Source organism: Salvelinus fontinalis, chromosome 13 (assembly GCF_029448725.1).
Source record: "Salvelinus fontinalis isolate EN_2023a chromosome 13, ASM2944872v1, whole genome shotgun sequence".
NCBI classification, from domain to species: Eukaryota; Metazoa; Chordata; class Actinopteri; order Salmoniformes; family Salmonidae; genus Salvelinus; species Salvelinus fontinalis.
Window position 1 is genome coordinate 36,198,464 of NC_074677.1, and position 26,730 is coordinate 36,225,193.

General features: G+C 42.1%; 2 protein-coding genes across 2 annotated transcripts; one reads left to right on the plus strand and one right to left on the minus strand.

The window, feature by feature from the left end:
* Positions 1 to 3,982: 3,982 nt before the first annotated feature.
* Positions 3,983 to 24,497, plus strand: LOC129868562 (protein phosphatase methylesterase 1-like). The gene is made up of 14 exons (XM_055942659.1): positions 3,983 to 4,281; positions 4,851 to 4,944; positions 11,836 to 11,928; positions 13,735 to 13,792; positions 13,908 to 13,959; positions 14,463 to 14,617; positions 14,828 to 14,918; positions 15,024 to 15,089; positions 15,160 to 15,286; positions 18,381 to 18,507; positions 18,638 to 18,682; positions 18,881 to 18,945; positions 23,444 to 23,511; positions 24,038 to 24,497. Exons 1-14 carry the CDS (start codon positions 4,196 to 4,198, stop codon positions 24,039 to 24,041), a joined length of 1,131 nt encoding a protein of 376 aa, XP_055798634.1. The 5' UTR covers positions 3,983 to 4,195; the 3' UTR covers positions 24,042 to 24,497.
* Positions 24,498 to 24,686: 189 nt separating this feature from the next.
* LOC129867838 (odorant receptor 131-2-like) lies at positions 24,687 to 25,701 on the minus strand. The gene has a single exon (XM_055941325.1). The coding sequence runs from the start codon at positions 25,653 to 25,655 to the stop codon at positions 24,687 to 24,689; it is 969 nt and encodes a 322-aa protein (XP_055797300.1). The 5' UTR covers positions 25,656 to 25,701.
* Positions 25,702 to 26,730: the final 1,029 nt, after the last annotated feature.

Sequence of the window (26,730 nt, forward strand, 5' to 3'; positions counted from 1 at the left end):
GTTCCTATGTGAGAGTGGATTCTTGGCTCTCACTAGCATGAAAACAATAAATACAGGCATAGACTATGTGTGGAAATAGACTGAGACTCTCTTCAATACAACCCAACATTGTAGAGTTATGTGCATCTTTTCAAACACACCCTTCTCATTAACCTGTGGTGAGTTATTCACAATTTTTGATGAACAAATAAGGTTTTATATGTAAGCTGGCTTAGTAAAGAGCAAAATTATTGATTATTATTATATTATTAGTTGTGCCCTGGTCCTATAAGAGTTCTTTCTCACTTCCCACAAGCCGGGTTGTGACAAACTCACACTCATTCTTATGTTTAATAAATGTATCATATAGTGTGTGTGTGGCAGGCTTACAATGATGGGGGAAAAAAACATTTGAGAGTGTGCTGACCCTGGTGCTAGAGGGGGTACGCAGCTGGAGGTTGAATGTTGAAATGGTTTGGGACTATAAAAAGTTTGGGAACCACTGGTTTAGAGCAACATCTGTTCATTCTTCCCCTTGATGCATAGGAAAGGCAAGTGTCACGTTCCTGACCTGTTTTTCCTTTTTCTTGTATTTATTTAGTTGGTCAGGGTGTGAGTTGGGGTGGGCTGTCTATGTGTGATTTTCTATGTGGGGTTTTGTGTTCGGCCTGGTATGATTCTCAATCAGAGGCAGCTGTCAATCGTTGTCCCTGATTGAGAATCATACTAAGGCAGCCGGGGTTTCACATGTGTTTTGTGGGTGTTTGTTCTTGTGTCAGTGTTCCGCCACACAGGACTGTCACGGTAGTTATTTTGTATCTCATATTGTTTTTGTTAATTATTAAATCACTATGGAAACTAGCCACTCTGCGTATTGGTCCGATCCGTCTCGCCTCTCCTCGTCCGAGGAGGAGGATTACGACTGCCATTACAGAAACACCCACCCCAAAAGGATCAAGCAGAGTGGGAACAGACAGCAGCAGCAGCAGAGACCGAGGACACAGGACTCGTGGACTTGGGAGGAGATCCTGGACGGCAAAGGACCCTGGGCTCAGCCAGGGGAATATCGCCGTCCCAAGGCGGAGTTGGAGGCAGCGAAGGCAGAGAGGCGCTGGTATGAGGAGGCAGCGCGGCGACGCGGTTGGGAGCCCGAGAGTCAGACCCAAAAATTTATTGGGGGGGGGGGGGCACACACGGAGTGTGGCAAAGCCGGGTAGGATACCTGAGCCAACTCCCCGTACTTACCGTGGAGTGAGAGGGCGTCGTACTGGTCAGACACCGTGTTATGCGGTAAAGCGCACGGTGTCCCCAGTACGCGTGCTTAGCCCAGTGCGGGCTATTCCACCTCGCCGCACTGGTAGGGCTAGGTTGGGCATCGAGCCGGGTGCCATGAAGCCGGCCCAACATATCTGGCCTCCAGTACGTCTCCTCGGGCCGGCGTACATGGCACCAGCCTTACAGATGGTGTCCCTGGTTCGCCAGCATAGGCCAGTGCGGACTATTCCACCTCGCCGCACTGGCAGGGCTACAGGGACCATTCAACCTGGTAGGGTTGGGGAGGCTCGGTGCTCAAGAGCGTGTGTCCTCCTTCACGGTCCGGTATACCCGGTGCCACCTCCACGTACCAGTCCTCCGGTGGCAGCCCCCCGCACCAGGCTGTCTCTCCGGGTTCTCTCTCCAGCTGCTCCCACCCGTCCAGCGTTGTCAGAGCCTTCCTCCTCTCCAGCGCAGCCTGAGTCTGAACTGCCTGCCTTCCCAGCGCTGTCTGGGCTGCCTGCCTGCCCAGCGCTGTCTGGGCTGTCTGCCTGCCCAGAGCTGTCTGAACTGTCTGCCTGCCCAGCGCTGTCTGAACTGTCTGCCTGCCCAGCGCTGTCCGTCTGTCCCGAGCCGCCAGAGCCGTCCAGCCAGGACCAGCCAGAGCCGTCCAGCCAGGACCAGCCAGAGCCGTCCAGCCAGGACCAGCCAGAGCCGTCCAGCCAGGACCCGCCAGAGCCGTCCAGCCAGGATCCGCCAGAGCCGTCCAGCCAGGATCCGCCAGAGCCGTCCAGCCAGGATCCGCCAGAGCCAGCCAGCCAGGATCCGCCAGAGCCAGCCAGCCAGGATCCGCCAGAGCCAGCCAGCCAGGATCCGCCAGAGCCAGCCAGCCAGGATTCGCCCCTCAGTCCGGTGCTGCCCCTCAGTCCGGTGCTGCCCTTTGGTATAGTGAGATTGACATGGAGGGTGGCCATTGGGAGGAGGCCACAGAAGCGGGGTTTGTTATTTTTTTGAGCATTGTACTTTAAATAAGGAAAATGTTGTGTATATGTTTCTATTTTTATGTTTAGCTCACGTAATATAATTTAAAAGTATGCATTAAAGTGTCTGTAATATAATAAATGTGACAAAAACGAATGTAGACATTAATAAATGCATTTCTATAGCTTCCAAAAATATTTTTTGCAACGGCGGGGGAGTGCCAAGATGGAGGCAAAGTGGCTTCAACACATCACCTCCTATCAGCCATCTAGTGTATATATACATCATTGGTCTCATGATATACATTTATAATTTAATTAGTCATAATTTATTTCCGATCTTTATTCATTCATCAAAATACATGAATTTATTAGTTAATTTGTTTACTTGATGAAAAACAGCAGGGAGCAGGCATTGTGGTCTGTCCTCTCCAGGCTTGTATGTCCTTATATGTCATGTAAGCGTTGTCACTCGACAGCACTTGCAGTGTGTTGCCACACCAACAGGGGGGGCCAGAGCCCCATATATCCTCTAAAGCTGTGTCTGTTCTTTTGCTGTCTGTCCCACTTCTCTGCTCTCTGATATTTTGTGTATGGACCTGATTGCTCCCACCACCTCTTTCAAGTTAACAGTGCCAGGAAGTTATCAAACCACAGCTTTATATTCTCTATCACATCAATAAGCCACAACGTCACCAACAACTGTTATGTCTGCTGAGTTATGATACGGAAACAGAGGGTGTTATACTGTATGTACTTTATGTACAGTGTAGAGGGGAACCGTTAACAATAATTTATCTATTACTCAGTCACTCACTGTAGCCAAGGACAGTTTGTTCCTGAGAGAGCTCTACAGGGTTATACTGGTCTGTAGTTGAGCTCTGTTAATATCTTCTGTATTGCCCTCTAGTGCTTTGTTGCAGTGAGGGATATTCTCTAGTAGTAGGACTCACCTAGGTAATTTAATAGATGACATGACCTTTTACATAGGGGATGACTCTATTTTCATTAATGACAGTTTGCATACTTTCAGGATAGAGGAAGACATCTGTTTGAGTATAGAAGGTTAACTGAAGGACATAGCAGTAACGGGGGTTGTTGCCTGTGTTCTCCATGACTGCATAATATGTGTGCTGTTACCTCATGGCATTCAGCACCTCACAACGGAATCTCCGAAATATCAACCTTCATCCTGGTCAGGGGGGAAGGGAATGATGGGGCAGATTAAAGAATGATGATGATGATGGCATGGTGTAACAATCCCTGTTACCACAGACACACAAGAACATACACACATCATTGCACGTCAGAATTCAGATGTGTATAAAAAGGGCACTGCTCATCTCTGCCCTGCATCACACTGCCTTCTACTGGTTACTGTATGGTAGTGCCCACCAGTAATATACTTCACCTCCTTTTATTGATGCACACTTGCACACAAAAGGGTACATACCTCTATGCAGGGAACTGATGCCTTTCACCCATAGAGGTATTACATTAACTTGCACCCCAGGGATGATGATGATGATGATGATGATGATGATGATGATGATGATGATGATGATGATGATGATGATGATGATTAGGTTTCCAGTTATGACTATTATGATTATAACCGTTGGTATTATGATAATGATTATAATTTCTGTAAAAATTATTACGTCATCTTTTACTATTTACATATGTTACGCCATGTTTCCGGGAAATGTAGTTTTTGTATGTCTGTATCTCGATGTTTTAGTTGAGAATGGTGTACAGTGTGCAGACATATCCCAGAGTGCAATGTGGCAAACGGGTTGTGGGAGAGGATTGGTTGTGTCGTGAAATGAGAACAATATTAGCTGCATTTGCAGATTTCTTTTCAATTTGTTGCTGCGAAAAAGCTACCCGCTATTGGAAGAAAAATCGTAGCGTATGGTTGGTTCGAAGGAGGGGCAAGATTTGGTAGTCGACTGAACGGCCTTGGCCCCGCGTTCGACTGAATGGAGAAACAGCTGCATTTGAATTTGTTAGCCTCCAGACCTCCCGTGCCAGGAGGTTTGCAGTCTGGGTCTAAAATGAGAATGGGGTGAGTTCATAGTCAGTACAGTAGTTGAGGTGCTTGGCGAGGTTTTCTCTGATAGTTGTGACTAAGCACTGCAACTGGAGAATGCATAGCTGACTAACATGAGCCAACAAGTCTCTTTCTATTTTTAACTGTGGCAAAGCTAGCTAGCTAAGTTCACAACATTGCTAGCAAGCTAAATGGGTAAGGTTAGCAAGCTAGCTAAAGTAACAGTTCAATCTATCTGACAGTTGACATTGGGTACTGAAACTAGTGAGGCGTTTCAATTGTATTATCTTGTCGTGAACAAGGCTCTTATTCACTTGTTGTTCCATTCAAGTGCGACAGACAGCTGGTTTTGACAGGTCAGAAGGCTGTCATCATCAGTAACTTGAGTCCGGGTCAAGTGACCGTTCTGAAAGCAGTTGCTAAGCTTGCTAGCTACGACTCTTTTATGGGTTGTGCTGCCTCCATATTCATCACTATTGTTATTTGAGTGTGTACTACTGTGCTTGAACTAGGGGATAATGTAGGACTGACTACACTGTTTGTTTAAAATAATCTTCCTGTTTCTTATACTCCACCTGAGACAGACCTGGACGGAAGAGAGACTTCTCCCCTCTGTCCTGGAGTCAATACTTTGAAACGATGGAAGATGTTGAAGTGGAAAACGATAACGGCAAAGATATATCCTTTACTGCGGAGCCCATAAGCTTGCTACTGTACTTCTACACATTGAATAGAACCATGAATAATGTATTGTATTTTTTAAAAATAATACAAAGCCTTTCATACAGTGTGTAAATCCTGATCCAGTGCATCATGAGCACATAATGTGGCACTGGACAAAATCTTGACCGGGAAGATTTACATTTACCGGCCATTTGAGAAATTTTAATTGTAAGAGACAATTTGTGCTTGAACCGAAAATGTGGTCAGAGACTCCATATGGAGGATGTGTAAATTGCTGAGCCCCAGGAGGCATACAGAGGCCTTATTGAGCTCTGTACTGCATCACCATGCGCTGCCCACATTTTGTAACAATGCGGTGGGCTCCATATAGCTCTGCATTGACATGATTGGTTGACATTAGGTGGGGGCAGGAGGTCCTGGAAACACAAACTCACTTCCTTGACAACAGCTCTGCACTTCTCCGCGAAGTGGAAGAGGTATGAATGCCCTTGTGTCTGTAAATGCTGCACGGCCAATACAGAAGGCGGATTGACCATGCAGCGCCTTTAAGAACCCATTAGGGCGTCCACCCATGGTGCTCAGAATGACATGCATCACATTTGGATTATGTTAATGCATTTTAACATAACGTGTAACTCCTGTGATGAACCAGACAATAGAACTTCATTTTCAAGCAATTGCCAAAATGCAATTCGTGGGAAAACAACATTCTAAACAGCAAACCTTATAGCGGTTCCAGTTTAGAAACTTAGAATAGAGGGTTAATCTAAAGATGCAACAACTAGGATGGGTTGCTATTATGACTAGTACAGTATGGTGTCTTTGGCTTCTGGACATCAATAGAAAGTTGAGATTGATGGGCTACTAACAGCTTACTACACAACATACACTTAGTATTACTTTCTTAGCTACAGTATACGTATCTCCTTGGCATATTATATCATTTATGCAGCAGCATACAAGACATTTTTGGACTCATCGTTGTGCTGCGCGCACTTGAACAGGAAGTTGGTGCGGCGCTCCATCTTTTGGGCAAATTTTGTCATGAAACGTTGTCATCAAAGTCTTGCATTCTCTGGATTTGTGGTGCTCAAGACAACTGGGAACTCGGAAAAAAACTAGAGGCCCGAGTTCACGACTTGGAATTCTGAGTTGGATCACCGTTCAAAACGTATTTTCCCAGTTGGAGCTCGTTTTTTTCCAGAGTTCCCATAGGTCTTGAACTCACTGAAGTCTGAAATTACCCAGTTCCGAGTATCCATTTGTCTTGAACGCGGCAGAAGTCATGCTGGATTGACAGCATGACCAATGCATTCAACCTTTTCTGGCCCATAGTGTTGCATGTGAATGTTAATCCTTTAAGCTTGGAAAAGACAGCCTTAAACCCAGACTTGGACCACACGCCCTCCACCGAATAGCAGGCAGGGGAAGCAAAATAGTGATTGCTTTGCAACGCTTGCACTTAGCCACTGATTCCTTCCAAACCACTCATTGTTGAATTTGAGATTTCCAACTTGTTGTTTAATGTTTGTCCAATGGCCGATGAGCACAAATACGTTTTATCTAAGTTTATCTTCATATGACAAGGATTAAAAAGGATTTGCCAGTAGATTGTTGACATGATTCATGATGACTGCTTGCCTGCTAAGATTTTGAAAGTATGATATTGACAGTCCAATCAAAGCTACGGTAGATGCAGTGCATCTTCACTTTTTCCACATTTTTGTTACTTTACAGCTTTTTACTTAGGTATTTGGCAGCGATCACAGCCTCGAGTCTTCTTGGGTATGACGCTACAAGCTTGGCACACCTGTATTTGGCGAGTTTCTCCATTAGTTTTTTCTGCAGATCCTCTCAAGCTCTGTCAGGTTGGATGGGGAGCGTTGCTGCACAGCTATTTTCAGGTGTCTTCGGAGATGTTAGATCGTGTTCAACTCCGGGCTCTGGCAGGTCCACTCAAGGACATTCAGAGACTTGTCCCGAAGCCACTCCTGCGTTGTCTTGGCTGTGTGCTTAGGGTCGTTGTCATGTTGGAAGGTGAACCTTCTCCCCAGTCTGAGGTCGTGAGCCCTCTAGGAGCAGGCTTTCATCATGGATCTCTCAGTACTTTGTTCTGGTGTGGCTTCTGTCTGGCCATTCTCGTCACCACTATGATTGGTGGAGCGCTGCAGAGATAGGCTGCTTTGAAGCAAGCTAAGACATGCCTCATCATATAAGTAAAACATTCAGGGTTCAAACAATTCATTTGTTTTCTTTTTCAAAATGCATACTGCTTCCAGTTCACATTGTAAAGTGGTGGGTGATGCGCTGATAGCCTGTTGCCTGCAGTTTAATGGTGCTTCAATTACCAATAAAAATGGTAGCTTTTTTTTAATCACGCATTGAAACTGTTCTTAACAGGCAATTGCTTTTAGAATTTTTATTCAATGAATGGGCTATGGAGAAGCAAAATAAATCCCCTTTAAAATAGGTTCTTTATGTTGTGCACATAAACTCAGCAAAAAAATAAATGTACCTTTTTCAGGACATTGTCTTTAAAAGATAATTTGTAAAAATCCAAATAACTTCACAGCTCTTCATTGTAAAGGGTTTAACGCTGTTTTCCATGCATGTTCAATGAACCATAAACAATTAATGAACATGCACTTGTGGAACGGTCTTTAAGACACTAACAGCTTACAGACGGTAGGCAATTAAGGTCACAGTTATGAAAACTTAGGACACTAAAGAGGCCTTTCTACTGTCTCTGAAAACACCAAAAGAAAGATGTCCAGGGTCCCTGCTCATCTGCATGAATGTGCCTGAGGCATGCTGCAAGGAGGCATGAGGACTGCAGATGTGGCCAGGGCAATAAATTGCAATATCCGTACTGTGAGACGCCTAAGACAGCGCTACAGGGAGACAGGACGGATAGCTGAACGTCCTCGCAGTGCCAGACTGTGTAAAAACGCCTGCACAGGATCGGTACATCCGATCATCACACCTGCGGGACAGGTACAATAACAACTGTTGTGACATTTGTAATTAATCAAATTAATTAAGCAAGTACCAATCAAAAGTTTGGACACCTACTCATTCCAGGATTTCTTTATTTTAACTTCTACTGTTTGGTTCTTATTTTTCAGAGTAAATGACTCACAGACAGTAGAAAAGCTTAACCAAGTTTAATACTTCCCAAAGGTTCTGTACAGCTGTATTCAGACAGCAAAACATTTCTCACCATCAAAGTTATATACATCCCACTTAAGACACTCCTCCAATCCTTACATCTTATGGTGCAACAGAAAAAGGGTAACAGGATACCAAACCCTTATTACTCGCTTAAGGGGATCTGACCTCACCTCCTTACCTAATCCACAGATGTCCATCTGTCTTTCCTGTATCAGCACGGTGCTCTCCTCCCTTCCCCCAACACATTCCAACGCCATCTGGCTTTCTACAGAAATCATTAACTTCTGACATAAAACCCAGTCTTTCACTCCTAATATTCTATGCTTCTTCTCTATCATTTATTTAATATCTCAATGTTCAAAATGTTGAATCCAACACTACATTATAGAATATAGTTAAGACATCACAACTATGAAGTAACACATATGGAATCAGTTAAGAACAAATTCTTATTTACAAGGACAGCCTACTCCATACTCCCCATCGGGGAATTGAACCCCGGTCTCCCTCTTGCCCGCATTCTCTATTACAGCCATTATTGAGGGTACTTGAGGTCACCGGGAAAGTCTGGACATGGCCTGCTCTCCGTTATGTAAGGAATTAGGCACTTTCCCATGTTTACTACAGTATGTATTAGAGGTCGACCGATTATAATTTTTCAACGCCAATACCGATTTATTGGAGGACCAAAAACATAATAACATAATGCAAAAACAAAGTGTTGGAGAAGAAAGTAAAAGTGCAATATGTGCCATGTAAGAAAGCTAACGTTTAAGTTCCTTGCTCAGAACATGAGAAAATATGAAAGCTGGTGGTTCTTTTTAACATGAATCTTCAATATTCCCAGGTAAGAAGTTTTAGGTTGTAGTTATTATAGGACTGTTTCTCTCTATACCGTTTGTATTTCATATACCTTTTGACTATTGGATGTTCTAATAGGTATTTTAGTATTGCCAGCCTAATCTCGGGAGTTGATAGGCTTGAATAAACAGCGCAATGCTTGAAGCATTGCGAAGAGCTGCTGGTAAACGCAGGGATGTGCTGTGGTGGCGCAGTGGTCTAGGGCACTGCATCGCAGTGCTAGCTGCGCCACCAGAGTCTCTGGGTTCGCGCCCAGGCTCTGTCGCAGCCGGCCGCAACCGGGAGGTCCGTGGGGCGACGCACAATTGGCATAGCGTCGTCCGGGTTAGGGAGGGTTTGGCCGGTAGGGGATATCCTTGTCTCAGTATGTAAAAAAAAAAAATGTAATAAAATGTATGCACTCTACTGTAAGTCGCTCTGGATAAGAGCGTCTGCTAAATGACTAAAATGTAATGTAAATGTTTGAATGAATGCTTACGAGCATGCTGCTGCCTACCACCGCTCAGTCAGACTGCGCTATCAAATCATAGACTTAATTATAATGTAATAACATACAGAAATACGAGCCTTAGTTTACGGATTTGACCATATTAATGACCTATCGTTTAGAAAACAAAACGTTTATTCTTTCAGTGAAATACGGAACTGTTCCATATGTTATCTAACGGATGGCATCCCTAAGTCTAAATATTGCTGTTACATTACACAATCTTCATTGTTGTCTTAATTATGTAAAACTCTGGCAAATTAGTTCGCAATGAGCCAGACGGCCCAAACTGTTGCATATACCCTGATTCTGCGTGCAATGAACGCAAGAGAAGTGACACAATTTGCCTAGTTAATATTGCCTGCTAACATGATTTTCTTTTAACTAAATATGCAGGTTTAAAAATATGTACTTCTGTGTATTGATTTTAAGAAAGGCATTGATGTTTATGGTTAGGTACATTCGTGCAACGATTGTGCTTTTTTTCGCAAATGTGCTTTTGTTAAATCATCCCCCGTTTGGCGAAGTTGGCTGTCTTTGTTAGGAAGAAATGGTCTTCACACAGTTCGCAACGAGCCAGGCGGCCCAAACTGCTGCATACCCTGACTCTGTTGCACAGAACGCAAGAGAATTGACACAATTTCCCTAGTTAAAAGAAATTCATGTTAGCAAGCAATATTAACTAAATATGCAGGTTTAAAAAGATATACTTGTGTATTGATTTTAAGGAAGGTGTTGATGTTTATGGTTGGGTACACATTGGTGCAACGACGGTGCTTTTTTCGCGAATGCGCTTGTTAAATAATCACCCATTTGGCGAAGTAGGCTGTGATTCAAGGATAAATTAACAGGCACTGCATTGATTATATGCAACGCAGGACAAACTAAATAGTTTGTAGTTAACAAGTGATTATGTTAAGATTGATTGTTTTTTATAAGATAAGTATAATGCTATCTAGAACCTTACCTTAGCTCCTTGCTGCACTCGCATAACAGGTAGTCAGCCTGGCACGCAGTCTCCTCGTGGAGTGCAATGTAATCGGCCATAATCGGTGTCCAAAAATGCCGATTACCGATTGTTATGAAAACTTGAAATCGGCCCTAATTAATCGGTCGACCTCTAGTATGTATTGTATGTAGGCCATGTTTACTTGTCAGATGGCAACAACAACTGCCCGAGTTACAACAGGAACGCACAATCACTCCATCAGTGCTCAGACTGTCCGCAATAGGCTGAGAGAGGCTGAACTGAGGGCTTATAGGCCTGTTGTAAGGCAGGTCCTCACCAGACTTCACCGGCACATATGGGCACAAAACCACCGTCGCTGGACGCAGACAGTACTGGCAAAAAGTGCTCTTCACTCTTTACAAAAAGTGCGGTTTTGTCTCACCGGGGGTGATGGTCGGATTCACGATTATCGTCAAAGGAATGAGTGTTACACCGAGGCCTGTACTCTGGAGCGGGATCGAGGTGGAGGTTCCGTCAGGGTCTAGGGTGGTGTGTCACAGCATCATCGGACTAAGCTTGTTGTCATTGCAGGCAATCTCAACGCTATGCGTTGCAGGGAAGACATCCTCCTCCGTCATGTGGTACTGACATGACCCTCCAGCATGACAATGCCTCCAGCCATACTGCTCGTTCCGTGCGTGATTTCCTGCAAGACAGGAATGCCAGTGTTCTGCCATGGCCAGCAAAGAGCCCGGATTTCAATCTCATTGAGCACGTCTGTCTGGGACCTGTTGGATCAGAGGGTGAGAGCTAGCCCCCCCCCCCCCCCCACAGAAATGTCCGGGAACTTACAGGTGCCTTGTTGGAAGAGTGGGGTAACATCTCACAGCAAGAACTGGCAAATCTGGTACAGTCCATGAGGAGGAGATGCACTGCAGTACTTAATGCAGCTGGTGGCCACACCAGATACTGACTTTTACTTCTGATTTTGACCCCCCCCCATTTGTTCAGGGACACATTATTCAATTTCTGTTAGTCACATGTCTTTGGAACTTTTTCAGTTTATGTCTGTTGAGTCTTGTTTTGTTCATACAAATATTTACACATGTTAAGGTTGCTGAAAATAAATGCAGTTGACAATGTGAGGACGGTCTTTTTTTGCTGAGTTTAGTTGTGATAGTTGTTGGATAAATAAGATGCACGATGACTCGTGGCCAAATTCCACAAAGTTGTGGAAATTGTCCTATAGACCGATAAGCATGAGAGTCTACTGTATTTCCATCAATTGGTATTTCCATCAATGAATATAAAGCATTATTTTCCCATAGGATATATATTTTTTTTTTCTGGCAAGTTTTATCGGCTTTAACAGAAGCCCTGATGTGTCTGTACTCTATATTCCTTGACTACTCTGCACACATTCAGAATCTATAGCAGTGGCCAGCATGGCCCTGTGCTTCTACTACTCCATGGAGGAGGCCACTCTGCTCTCTCCTGGGCTGTGTTCACTGTGAGTAATACTATCAAATACCAGATAGAGCACCCATCCTGTTTTATCTACACACACTACAGTTGTTCCTCTTTTAAATGTTGCAACATTACGCCGCGGGACTTAGAGGTAATTTGTGATTTAGTACGGTACCCTGCGTCACCACGTCATTGCTCCAAACCAGCACAAGGGGGAAATAGAGTTCTGATTATGCTTTTGGGTCCTACTATGTGTCTGACAATGAATGGGCGACATAAAAAATAAAAAAATGATGTTGCAGCTGTCAGTGAAACTGATAATTGTGCACGACTTCAGTATTACTTACTAAAACTGTTACACTAAGGCTTTTCTTTTATTTTGTTAGGATTATTTTGCTCTTTACTGTTAAGTGGTGTAGGTCTTATTTATTTAAAGAGCATATTGAAGTTAGACGCAATAGCCTACAACTATTTTAGCACCGTTTCGCGCTGCTCTGAGACAAGCATGGGGACTTGTCTTGCTAAATCAACGAGATTTTTATTTTCACTGAATCTCCGTTTGGGTATTAGTTAGACTAGGATTAGAAAATTAGGGTGTAGAAATGTTATGCTCTTAGTGTAGCCTTTATTTAACTAGGCAAGTCAGTTAAGAACAAATTCTAATTTACAAGGACAGCCTACTCCATACTCCCCATCGGGGAATTGAACCCCGGTCTCCCGCTTGCCCGCATTCTCTATTACAGACATTATTGAGGGTACTTGAGGTCACCGGGGAAGTCTGGACATGGCCTGCTCTCTGTTATGTAAGGAATTAGGCACTTTCCCATGTTTACTACAGTATGTATTGTAGGCTATGTTTACTTGTCAGACTAATCCTTCTGTGTTGACAGAATATAAGCAAGTGATGTCTGCTAAATAATGAAGTTATGTTTCTCCAGAAATAAATGATTCTAAATAGCAAACTGGCTTTATTTACAAATTCGTGAGAATGTCTCACCCCATGTTCAAGAATTGCCTTTTTCTCGCTCACTCTAGGTTAAATGAAAACGAAATCTCCAATATCTTTACTTTTTAAACAAGCTATTATTATTAATTAATTTAGAATTATATAAAAGCCCCTTAGATATTCTCACAGATCCTAACGGAAAATGCCCCTTAGATATTAATGTCAAGTCTTCAAATCCTCTAAATGTAGTTAAGTCACATCATTGAAAAAAATATTTTTTGATATACTGTATGCCTGCCATAGGCAAAATGAGCATTGGTTACACTACAGTTAGGGTGTGGAAATGTTATGCCTGTTAGATATTAATTTAGAATCCTCCAATCCTCTTATGCTGTAGCCTACTCCCAACTGTCACGTTGTACAGCGCAATATTTTCCATTCCATCCTAATGGAAACCCTGAGGGTTTTGTTTTTCTCGGAATAGAAACACCATAATATGAATCAAATTAATAAAGCCAAATTTCTTAATCAATCCCATATACTATGTTATTACAAAAAAGGTTTTCAATTATCTAGTAATGCCAATATGGGAGACTATCAATTGCTTCTCAAAGTTGCCCTCTGGTGGTCAAACTAGCACTAACTTGCATTAACGTAAAAAAAATGTCTGACAATTAAATAACGTGCCATAGAATGCTGCAGCAGTCCACAAGGTGTGCTGCAGTATAACGCAACTTTTAAAGGAGGAACCACTGTACCATCACAACATGTCTTGCATTTAAGGTTGTGTTAAGTGACTGTTGAATATGGAGCAGGATGTTGGTGAGCCTGCCTTATAGCACAGATTGACACTGCATTCAGGCCAGAGTTAACAGTTTACACAGAGTGTGTTTGTGTTTTCAGGAGGTGATATACAGCAGAATTAACTGCAGGGTGGTGGCTATGGACCTCAGGGCCCATGGTGAGTGGCTAACTCTTCCTCATGATAACACACATTTCATCTGGTTACCTCATATTCATCGTCTCAATAGTATTCGTTTTTTAAATGTTTTAATTTAATTTTCTGTCCCACACAGGTGACACCAAAGTAAAGAATTCTGACGATCTCTCAGCGGAAACAATGGCCAAGTAAGTTGTCAGGAATTTTTTGGCTACTAACATTTACAGATAAAATTACCCACACGCTCTGTCATTCAGAGATGAGTGTTCTGCAGGGCGAGTGATGAGGGAGGTATTGGGTTGTTGAGATGGTATGGGAGGGGACAGTACAGGACAGGAGGCAGTGGTGTAGGTGTACTGCAGGGGGGTGAAGAGAACCTGCTGGAGAGAGAGAGGACTGAGTCAGATGAACCATCTGCTGCTGCTGCTGCTTCTCACTGAGACACTAATCTGCTGTTTGATGCAAGGAGAAAACAGGCTTGCTACATCCCCCAAAATAGTGTTTATATCAACAAAGTGCCAGTGGGAAGAAACTGACATCTCTTTCTGTCTCTGCTCTGGAAACTAAGGGATTGAGATTCCTATATTGTCCATATTCTGTTTTCTGTGGTTGTTTGAGGAGCTGAATAAGGCTGGTTTGTATGAGTGAGATTGTTCCTACAGTTGGTTGATGCTCGTGTTGTCTCCACCAGGGACATTGGCAAAGTGGTTGAAGCACTCTATGGAGAAAACCCGCCTCCGATCATGATGATTGGACACAGCATGGGTGGAGCTATAGCAGTTCATACCGCTGCAGCCAACCACGTGCCGTCGTTACTTGGCCTTTGTGTCATTGACGTCGTGGAAGGTGATTATAGTACTTGTGTTGTGTTTTTTTGTCCCATGATCGGGACTTTTGATGATCAAATAAGCAGCAGTTGGGGAGCTGAAAAAAGAGAATGGATTAATTAATTGTTTTATATGCTTCTAGTAAAATGATTTGACACAACTAGGCGTATTCATCAATTTATTGATTGACTGATTAGTTAATCATATTTATGTTATTGTATTTATTCAGGCACAGCAATGGATGCCTTGAACAGTATGCAGAATTTCCTCAGGAGTCGACCAAAGACCTTTAAGTCTGTGGAGAATGCCATTGAGTGGAGGTGAGATGCTGTCCATACACGCTGAAGTGTAAAAATACTCAAATGCTTTACTAATAGAGCATAATCCAAGTAATGTGTTCTCTGAACTTGTCCATCCCCCATCAGTGTGAAGAGTGGACAGATCCGCAACGTTGAGTCAGCCCGGGTGTCCATGGGAGGCCAGGTGAAAAAGTAAGTCTGGACTTTAAGATGTGACTGTTCAGGACCTGTAACTAAATACTGTTTTTTACCTCTTCCATAGATGTGAGGAACCCCTCAACAGTCCAGGTGTCTCCAAAAGCATCGGTGAAGTCATCATTGAAGAGGAGGAGGAGGAGGAGGAGGAGGGAGAATCCAATCACAAGAGAAAGAAGGAGGACGACCAAGAGGTCAGGGCTGAGCTGATTAGTGGGAAATGTTGTTGATTTAAAAACATAACTACATTTTATACCTACAGTGCATTTGGAAAGTTTTCAGACCCCTTGACTTAGAGAGAGAGCGAGCTCTGGCATCTGGGAAACTAAGTAAAAAACCATCCTGTGTAGATAACCAAGGTGGCTTATGGGAAGGTTAGAAGTGACTAAGCAATCTTGGTATCAGCTATAGAAAATCTGTGCATCGTCTGTAAAGGCTAGACTCTCAGCCTAATAGTCAGTCAAGAATAGTGGGCTGACGGTCTCATTATTTCAATAATTAATCGATATTAAATAGATGATTCTTTGAAGAAATTACCAAGACCAAGTCTCTCTCTCAGTACTGAATTTCCACGACAGTCTTCTTGGATATGACGCTACAAGCTTGGCACACCTGTATTTGGGGAGTTTCTCCTATTCTCTGCAGATCCTCTCAAGCGCCGTCAGGTTGGATGGGGAGCGTCGCTGCACAGCTATTTTCAGGTCTCTTCAGAGATGTTCGATCGGGTTCAAGTTCGGGCTCTGGTTGGGCCACTTAAGGACATTCAGAGACTTGTCCCGAAGCCACTCCTGCATTGTTTTGGCTGTGTGCTTAGGGTCGTTGTCCTGTTGGAAGGTGAACCTTCGCCCCAGTCTGAGGTCCTGAGCACTCTGGAGCAGGTTTTCATCAAGGATCTCTCAGTACTTTGCTTTCCCCCGATCCTGACTAGTCCCTACATCATGATGCTGCCACCACCATGCTTCACCGTAGGGATGGTGCCAGGTTTACTCCAGACGTGACGCTTGGCATTCAGGCCAAAGAGTTCAATCTTGGTTTCATCAGACCAGAGAATCTTCTTTCTCATGGTCTCAGAGTCCTTAAGGTGCCTTTTGGCAAACTCCAAGCAGGCTGTCATATGCCTTTTACAAAGGAGTGGCTTCCGTCTGGCCACTCTACCATAAAGGTCTGATTGGTGGAATGCTGCAGAGATGGTTGTCCTTCTGGAAGGTTCTCCCATCTCCACAGTGGAGCTCTGTCAGTGACCATTGGGTTCTTGGTCACCTACCTGACCAAGGCCCTTCCCCCCACGATTGCTCAGTGTGGCCGGGCAGCCAGCTCTAGGAAGTGTCTACGTAGTTCCAAACGTCTTCCATTTAAGAATGATGGAGGCCACTGTGTTCTTGGGGACCTTCAATGCTGCAGACATTTTTTTGGTACACTTTCCCAGATCTGTGCCTCGACACAATCCTGTCTCGGAGCTCTACTGACAATTCCTTCGACCTCATCGCTTGGTCTTTGCTCTGACTTGCACTGTCAACTGTAGGACCTTAAATAGACTGGTGTGTGCCTTTCCAAATCATGTCCAATCAATTGAATTTAACACATGTGGACTCTAAGTTGTAGAAACATCTCAAGGATGATAAAATGGAAACCGGATGCTCCTGAGCTCAATTTTGAGTCTCATAGCAGAGGGTCTGAATATTTATGTAAATAAGGTATTTCTGTTTTTTTTATTTTGAATACTAAAGTTTCTAACCGTTGTTTTGCTTTGTCATTATTGTGTGTAGATTGATGGGAAAACATTTTATTTCATATATTTAGAATAGGGCTGTAACGCAACAAAATGTGGGGAAAGGGTCTGAATACTTTCCGAATGTACTGTATGTATTCAGGTGGGTTTGTATGCATGAGTCTTAGGCATTAGTGGCTGGGCCGTTCCACAAATTCGGTGCATGTTGAGAAGTGTAACTTGTTTCTTTAGACATTTTATTTTTATGAATGGTTTCACCATATTAAAACGAGAGCTCAGTTCACGTTACAGGGGTGACCATAAAATGAGGGACAAATGAATAACTAATCACATGAAATAAATAAATGAATCGAAAGCAACAAAATAACTAGGGCTTTTCAATTCTGTTTAAAATCTTCCTGGAAGTGATAGTGTTGACATGTCAAAATACTGAATTTTGGCCCCTTAGCGAGCCTTTATTTATAATGAACAAAAAATGTATACGCAACATGTAAAGTGTTGGTTTCATGAGTTAAAATAAAAGATCCCCAAAATTTTCCATGAGCAGAAAAAGCTTATTTCTCTAAAATGTTGTGCACAAATTTGGTTACATCCCTGTTAGTGACCATTTCTCCTTTGCCAAGATAATCCATCCACCTGACAGGTATGGCATATCAAGAAGCTGATTAAACAGCATTATCATTACACAGATGCACCTTGTGCTGGGGACAATAAAAAGCCACTAAAATGTGCAGTTTTGTCACACAACACAATGCCACGGATGTCTTAAGTTTTGAGTAAACGTGCAATTGGCATGCTGACTGCAGGAATGTTCACCAGAGCTGTTGGCAGAGATTTGAATGCTAATTTTGCTACCATAAGCTGCTTCCAACGTCAGTTTAGAGAATTTGGCAGTATGTCCAACCAGCCTCCCAACCGCAGACCACGTGTACCCACACCAGCCCAGGACCTCCACTTCCGGCTTCTTCACCTGCGGGATCGTCTGAGATCAGCCACCCGGACAGCTGATGAAACTGAGGAGTATTTCTGTCTGTAATAAAGCCCTTTTGTGGCCCAGTCATGTGAAATCAATAGATTAGGGCCTAATTTATTTAAATTGACTTATTTCCATATATGAACTGTAACTCAGTAAAATCATTGAAATTGTTACATTTTGCGTTTACATTTTTGTTCAGTGTGTATATATAAAAATTCTGATGTATTGAATTCCTCATGTGGTCTATATTAAAGGGAACTTAATTTAATATCAGGCTTTTAAAATTCAATATTGGTGCACAATTTCTACTTAAAATATAAAAGGCACATTTTTTTTCTTGGAACAACCCAGTTGGTGTATACATCTGGGTGCATATGTCATGTTGGGGAAGTGTGTATTACATTTCCCACCTTTACACAGTCTGTTGTAGTGTGTACATGAAGAGTAAATTAACAGGGCGGCGCACAATTGGCCCAGTGTCGTCCGGGTTAGGGCTTGGCTAGGGTAGGCTGTCATTTGTAAATAAGAATTTGTTCTTAACTGACTTGCCTAGTTAAATAAACAGTCTCTTGGCCTTCTTTAGGTGAAGGAGAGCCTCTATACCTGGCAGATTGATCTGTCAAAGACAGAGAAGTACTGGGAGGGCTGGTTCAGTGGACTGTCTGCCCTCTTCCTCTCCTGCCCTGTGCCAAAACTGCTCCTGCTCGCTGGTGAGTCCCTTAGTTAAGTCAGTTTTAATCCACATGACTTTAAATTGTTTTCAATATAATTAAAATGCCTTATTGTATTTGACACTGGACTAGAGCACACATTGTTGATATAATATTTCCCTCTTTACAGGTGTGGACAGGCTTGATAAAGATCTCACAATTGGACAGATGCAAGGTGAGGACGGCCTCATAGATTAATGTGTGTTAGGTTGGTTGGTTGGTTGGTTGTTTGTTTACAATTATGGCTCCGATAGTGACAATGAAATCCCACTGTAGATCTTCCCCCACCCACTCCTTGTTGGTTTACAGTCACATCCTTTAAATCCAATAGAAGTGTGTTGCACATGAAGATTTGTGTTCTGTTTGTGTTCAGGGAAGTTCCAGATGCAGGTGCTCCCTCAGTGTGGCCATGCTGTCCATGAGGACGCCCCTGAAAAAGTGAGTGGGTTTTAACCGTCTGCATATGAAGGTATGAGGCTGAACAACTGCTTGGTGCATGTGCAGGCAGGTCACTAGAAACACATGTAGATTTTGGACGTTTGAAAAGAGAATGTCGATATATGCTGTCCTCGGCGCTCACCCAAAAAATGTAAAACTACGGCAGAGCTCTGGGCTGGAACACAATGCTCAGATCCAGAGCGCACTGCCTAGACCAATGCGCCCGGCAGTTCACAATTGTCTAGCAAGCAGGGAGAGTACTTGATGATACTAAATGAAAGCCCCTTTTTTTTCTCCTTTTTTTAAATTTCTTTTTTTTACATGTTATGCTTTCCCCAAACCATAGCCCTAACCTTGACCACTTGGAATGAATTCCTAAACTTAACCCATTGAGTTGTTTCTGTTTTAACCCTGTGTCTGTATGTAGCCTCGCTACTGTATATAGCCTGTCTTTTTACTGTTTTATTTCTTTACTTACCTATTGTTCACCTAATACCTTTTTTGCACTTGGTTAGAGCCTGTAAGTAAGCATTTCACTGTAAGGTCTACACCTGTTGTATTCGGCGCACGTGACAAACTTTGATTTGATTTGAACCACGTGGAATTAATGGTTAAAAAATGTACGTTCATCCAAATCCCGACGTGAAACTATGAGATCAAGTTGGCATGTCTTTGTTTCCCATTTTGTAGCGATAGTAGAGGTTCAGGCCAAGTAATATTGCACACAAAATACTATTCTCAATTAGGGCTGGTCGATATGGCCAAAATATAATGTTATTTTACACATTTTTGACGGTATTTTATGTTTTTGATTCATAAAAGTTCTACATTTGCTTTATGACTAGTGCGTGACCCTAGGGTGGCAATACATGTATTCCAAATTATTTAAATTGGTCTTTCTCCATTTGGTTTGTTTTATACGCCAGGTCACAGTTGTAAATGAGAACTTGTTCTCAACTAGCCTACCTGGTTAAATAAAGGTGAAATTATTATATTTTTTAAATACTGTTCAATTCAACTTCAACCTAAAATAATTTCCTGCCATTCCATCAATTTCTGCATTTCTTGCAGTCATTTGAGATCATTTCCACACTGCCACGATATGGGCAAAAATACTCAAAAATACTGGAAATATAATATTTATTATAATTATATAGTTAGAATATAATTAATAGTGGGCTCTTTGATGTTGTTCTATTATTTCTAGTAGTTGTCGTATATTATCTCCAATGTATCGTCCATGTAAAAAACCTGTCTGATCAGGATGAACAATACCTGGTAAAACCCTTTTTTAATTCTGAGTGCTATGCATTTCGCTAGTATTCTTGCATCACAACATTGAAGTGTAAGGGGCCTCCAGTTTTTTAGATAGACTGGGTCTTTATATTTGCCGTCTGGGTCTTGTTTTAGTAATAGAGAAATCAGACCTTCCTGCTGAGTACCTGACAGACTACCATTTCTATAGGAGTAGTTAAAACAATCTAACAATAGAGCTTTTAGTATATCAAAAAAAGGCTTCACATACCTCTACCGGAATGCCATCATGCCCTGGGGTTTTTCCAGACTGAAAGGATTTAATAGCCTCAGTGATTCCTCTGTAATTTGGCCTTCGCACTGATCTTTCTGTACATTTAATTTTCTATTTTTTTATATTATTTAGAAATAATTCCTTACCGTAATCTTCATTCAGTGGGGGAGGATGAGACGGGAAAGAACATCTGCCTAAAATAATTAACTTCCTCTCTTAAAATATAATTCGGAGAATCATAGATGACTCCGTATTCAAAATTATTTTTGTTAGCGTTCCTGTATTGGAGATTCAGGAAGAATTTAGTTCATTTTTCAGATCTTTTGCTTTATTTTTCTAATAGATTACTTTAGATTGTTCTTGAAAAAGTTCCTCAAGTTATTTTTGTTTTTCCTCTAACTTATTTTGTATCTGTAGGATCATTTTTATTTCTATCTACCTAAACTATTAGTGCATGGATTAGTTAGTCTTGTCACTTTAGCCAGAAACTGCTTTTTTATTATTGATGAATATTGAATTGAATGACCTCTAAAGGTACATTTTTAAAGGTATCCCAAACAATAAGGGGATTTGCTGAACCTATATTATACTGGGAAAATTCAGTTTAGATTATTTTTGTCTTAGTTAAAAATAAGTTATCCTCCAGGAAACTTTGATTTAAATTTCCAATATCCCCGTCCATGTGGAAAATCTATAAGAGTTATGTGAATGTCAATTAGATGATGATCCGATCACATTCTGTCTCAAATTAAAAGTTTTTAAAACTTTGATGCAAGAGAGAAAGAGAAAAAGTAGTTAAGACGACTAGCTTAAGTCTCCTCCGTATATCTCACTAGGTCGGGGATTTTTAGTCTCCAAATATACACTATTTCTAATGTGTCCATAATATTTGTGTTTTCCTTAAGGGCACGGTGATAGTTTGTGGAGTGATTACCTTTGCGGTCCATTGAGGTACTTACTGTTTTATAAACTCAGCAAAAAAAGAAACATCCTCTCACTGTCAACTGCGTTTATTTTCAGCAAACTTAACATGTGTAGATATTTGTATGAACATAACAAGATTCAACAACTGAGACATAAACTGAACAAGTTCCACAGACATGTGACGAATGGAAATGGAATAATGTGTCCCTGAACAAAGGGGGGTTCAAAATCAAAAGTAACAGTCAGTATCTGGATTGGCCACCAGCACTGCAGTAGTTAATGCAGCATCTTCTCCTCGTGGACTGCACCAGATTTGCCAGTTCTTGCTGTGAGATGTTACCCCACTCTTCCACCAAAGCACCTGCAAGTTCCCGGACATTTCTGGGGGGGAATGGCCCTAGCCCTCACCCTCCGATTCAACAGGTCCCAGATGTGCTCAATGGGATTGAGATCTGGGTTCTTCGCTGGCCATGGCAGAACACTGACATTCCTGTTTTGCACGAAATCACTCACAGAACGAGCAGTATGGCTGGTGACATTGTCATGCTGGAGGGTCATGTCAGGATGAGCCTGCAGGAAGGGTACCACATGAGGGAGGAGGATGTCTTCCCTGTAACGCATAGCGTTGAAATTGCCTGCAATGACAACAAGCTCAGTCCGATGATGCTGTGACACACCGCCCCAGACCATGACGGACCCTCCACTTCCAAATCGATTCCGCTCCAGAGTACAGGCCTTGTGTAACGCTCATTCCTTCGACGATAAACGCGAATCCGACCTTCACCCCTGGTGAGACAAAACCACGACTTGTCAGTGAAGAGCACTTTTTGCCAGTCCTGTCTGGTCCAGCGACGGTGGGTTTGTGCCTATAGGCGACGTTGTTGCCGGTGAGGACCTGCCTTACAACAGCCTACAAGCCCTCAGTCCAACCTCTCTGTCTTTTACGGACAGTCTGAGCACTGATGGAGGGATTGTGCATTCCTGGTGTAACTCGGGCAGTTGTTGTTGCCATCCTGTACCTGTCCCGCAGGTGTGATGTTCGGATGTACTGATCCTGTGCAGGTGTTGTTACATGTGGTCTGCCACTGCGAGGACAATCAGCTGTCCGTCCTGTCTCGCTGTAGCGCTGTCTTAGGCGTCTCACAGTACGGACATTGCAATATATTGCCCTGGCCACATCTGCAGTCCTCTTCATGCAGATGAGCAGGGACCCTGGGCATCTTTCTTTTTGTGTTTTTCAGAGTCAGTAGAAATCCTCTTTAGTGTCAAGTTTTCATAACTGTGACCTTCATTGCCTACCGTCTGTAAGCTGTTAGTGTCTTAACGACCGTTCCACAGGTGGATGTTCATTAATTGTTTATGATTCATTGAACAAGCATGGGAAACAGTGTTTAACACCCTTTACAATGAAGATCTGTGAAGTTATTTGGATTTTTAACGAATTATCTTTGAAAGACAGGGTTCTGAAAAGGGGACGTTTCTTTTTTGTTGAGTTTAGTCTCCTACCATAGCCAGCTAACTAGCGATTAGCATTAGTGGCTAACACGATTTAGCTTAACTTGCTAAGAAAATACAATCTAGCTGTTTGCAGATGTAAGAAACAAAAACTAATATTGTAATTATAGATCGCTTGTGGATTTATATTAAGATCAAAGTGGAAACAGCATTGTTGTCATCAACATTGTTGCATGTGCTGCATTGACCATGCAGACTGAACGAAAGTGTCTCGTGGTCAAGCAACAACAAATGCGCTCCTTGAGTGACAGGATGGGACTAGGTCTGTGTGGAAAGCGGCATGGAGAGAGGGAGTGGAGAGGGATGACTCAAGTAGCAGAGTAAACTATAAAAATGGACGTTACACACGGCGTATCAGATTTAACAAACCAAACATTCAAATACCATTATAGAAGGTAAAGTAAAAACCCAAACCGGTCCGTGCATGAATACCGGTGTATATCGTTAAATACGGTATACCGCCCAACCCTATTCTCAATGTCTGGGAAGTAAAGTCTGGGAACTAAACCCACATTGCTTTTGTTTCCCCAGGTAGCAGACGCTCTGGCCTCGTTCATGGTCCGTCACAAGTTCACTGAACTCAAGGAAGGTTTCCTGTGGTAAGACTCATTTAACTCGAATAGAAACTTATCACACATTTGTTTACAACATTGTTTATTACTTTTAATTCTGTTTGTCCAATAGTCAATGTACAATCTCATTGTTAAGACCTGCATAAGCATGTATCGCTTCTCTGCACTGTTAAAATCACATGATTTGTGGCCTGGGTGGTCTATCAGTTAGGACTGCTGCCTACAACACATGCTTGCCAGTGTCGGCGGGGGTACAAATCCGTCCCACTGCCTTTGTGACTCACTCTGTCTATCTCTCTCCTCGGTCAAATAAAAAACAAAACCCTCAATGTGTATATATACATTAAAAGAATCAACTCATAAATTATGGACGTCATACAATATAAGGTTTTGTAACGATTGCTGACACCAATATTGGTAGTTACTGTATAATGTCTGTTTTAACACAAGTAATTATTTTTTATATCTAATGGGATGCTAACTGGTACAGGAAAACCAGAAGGCATGTGTTTATGCTTTCGTGTTCTTGTTTTTTTTTGTCAAATTGTAACAGCTAATGGGAATGGGATCCAAATAAATAGTATACTACATAGAAAAGTCCCAGTTTTGCCCTGGACCCAAACAGCACTTATGGAGGAGTTGCCTCAACTCATGGACACCATCTTCTGCCAATTACTCCCAACTGGAAGAAAATAGATCGGGATAAATTAAATAAACATGAGCACTATACAACTGCAAAATTCTCAGCACTTTGGTTCTTAAATTTAAATTAGCTTTTGTAATTATTACTTTGCAAAATGTACATGTAGATCTTTTGCCAATATGACTTTGAATTTTTTGTTTTTTAATAATGCAGGGATTTGGTTTCACCCATCCCACTCAACCTTTTTTTCTTTTCATTTCCTGTGATGGCTTGCATGTTTCTTGTTCAATTTTGGGTAACTCCATGTTGTGCTATGTATTTAACATCGTTGGATTTTAAGAATGATGATTAAAAATGCATTAGGACAATTTCTACAGATCTTTTCATTTCTGTTGCATGTCTGGTTTATGCACTGTTTACTTCCATGGTGAACAGACACACCCATTAGGGACTATTCTGCCAGTGTACAAGACTGACGATGGGCTCCCAATTGTCTTAACCTGCCCGGTCAGTTATCTGGCTTGAAGGAACATGAAGAAAAATAGTGCCAAGTTTTCTTCTATTGTACCATCACAGCAGCCTTGACCTTTCTAGTTCTGCAAGTTAAGTAGTGTAGGAACAGGGGTCGTACGGCGTCATCCCTCAGCCCGTAGATGAGTGGGCTCAGACATCTTGGCAGGATGATAAGGAAGAGGAAGTTGAAGTATCGCAGGTCAATAAAGATGGTAGTACTGCTTATACTGGCCAGTGCACTTTCTATGGGTGCGTACAGAAAAGAGGAGAGAGAAAGACCCAGCTGAACCAGGTGCAGCAGCACTGTCTTGTGGGCCTTACTGGCTTTAGTTTTGTCAGAAGAGGAGGCAGACCTGGCTGTGACAATTATGGCAATGTATGTGTAAATGATGATGAGAGACACAGCTACAAAGCAAAAAGCATTGAACCCCTGAAACACTTGCATCTGCCACAATGCAATGAATAACTTCTGCCGCGTGCAAAATATCGGGGTAACAAAAAAGCCGGGATCTTTTGCTGTAGAATAAAGCATATCAATTATAAGATTTATGAATATGACAAGCCAGATGACAGCAATGGCAATGCCAGATCTTTTGGGTGTGGCTATGTCACTATGCCGTAGAGGGAGGCAGATGGCTGCATAGCGTTCTAGAGACATCAAGGCCAAGTTAAGTGGGGCAACACGGGACATGCCACTGCCAAACATGACAAACAGTCCACAGACAACCTTTACCAATCGTAGATAAACCAAGGCAAACACATACATAAGGCAGCTGACCAGCAACTGCATGGAGTCATTTAATAGCAAATGTGTGAAGAGAATGTAGCGGGGAATTTCCATGAAAGTCATTCTGCTACTCATAGCAAAAATCATCACACAATTTATGTAGATAAAAAATACAGCCATCAGGATTGCCACTGCCACTTTAACCATAGTCCTCTCATTCATCTTAAATATGATCATCTCTTCATATATAAAAGAAGTGTCCTGAAAGGTTTCATTGGTTACTGCCATACTGAGTGCCTTTGAAAAGAGAGAAGAGATTGAGAGGAGAACCTATTAGAACATTATTATTACAAGAAACTAAAACATTAATGTTTATCTGATTAATATTATTCAAAATCTGTAAAAAAAATAAATCAGAGGTGACAGTTCTAACAAGTCATTCATAGATCTGTACACCGAAATCTGAAATACAAACCTGTGTGATTGGTAGGACTGAGGGAGCCTTCCTCAGACTAGTTGTGCTGTTGAGCTCTGTATTTATAAATGGACGAAGTCAGTGACATCATGGTATCATTGGCCCTAAGGTAAAGATAATCTCTGATTGGGCTACCCTTTCACTCACTCACACACACACACACACACACATATGAGATGGGTACCAATACTCCCCAAGAACAGAATGATCTGAGAGGACAGATGGCCAGTTGACAACTTATTGATCATTCTACCAGTTTACTTCAGTAGCACTGTATAGGCAGTGGTGTAAAAAGTACCCAAAAGTAAAGATACCTTATTATAAAATGACTCAAGTGAAAGGCACCCAGTAAAATACTATTTGATTCAAATTATTAAAGTATTTGGTTTTAAATATAGCTAAGTATCAAAAGTAAAAGTATAAATAATTTCAAATTCCTTACATTAAGCCAACCAGACGGCACCATTTTCTTGTTTTTTTAATTTACGGATCGCCAGGGGTATACTCCAAAACTCAGACATCATTTACAAATGAATATGTTTTTGGTGAGTCTGCCATATCAGAGGCAGTAGGGATGGTCAGGGATGTTCTCTTGATAACTGTGTGAATTGGACCATTTTTCTGTTTTGCTAAACATTCATAATGTAATTAGTACTTTTGGGTATCAGTGAAAATGTATGGAGTAAAAAGTACATTATTTTCTTTAGGAATGAGGTCAATAAAAGTAAAAGTTGTCAAAAATATAGGGTTGGAAAAAGGATATATTAAACTATACACTGATTGTACAAAACATATTGAGTTGCACCCACTTTTGTCCTCAGAACAGCCTCAATTGTTTGGGGCATGGATTCTACAAGGTGTCAAAAGCGTTCCACAGGCATGCTGCCC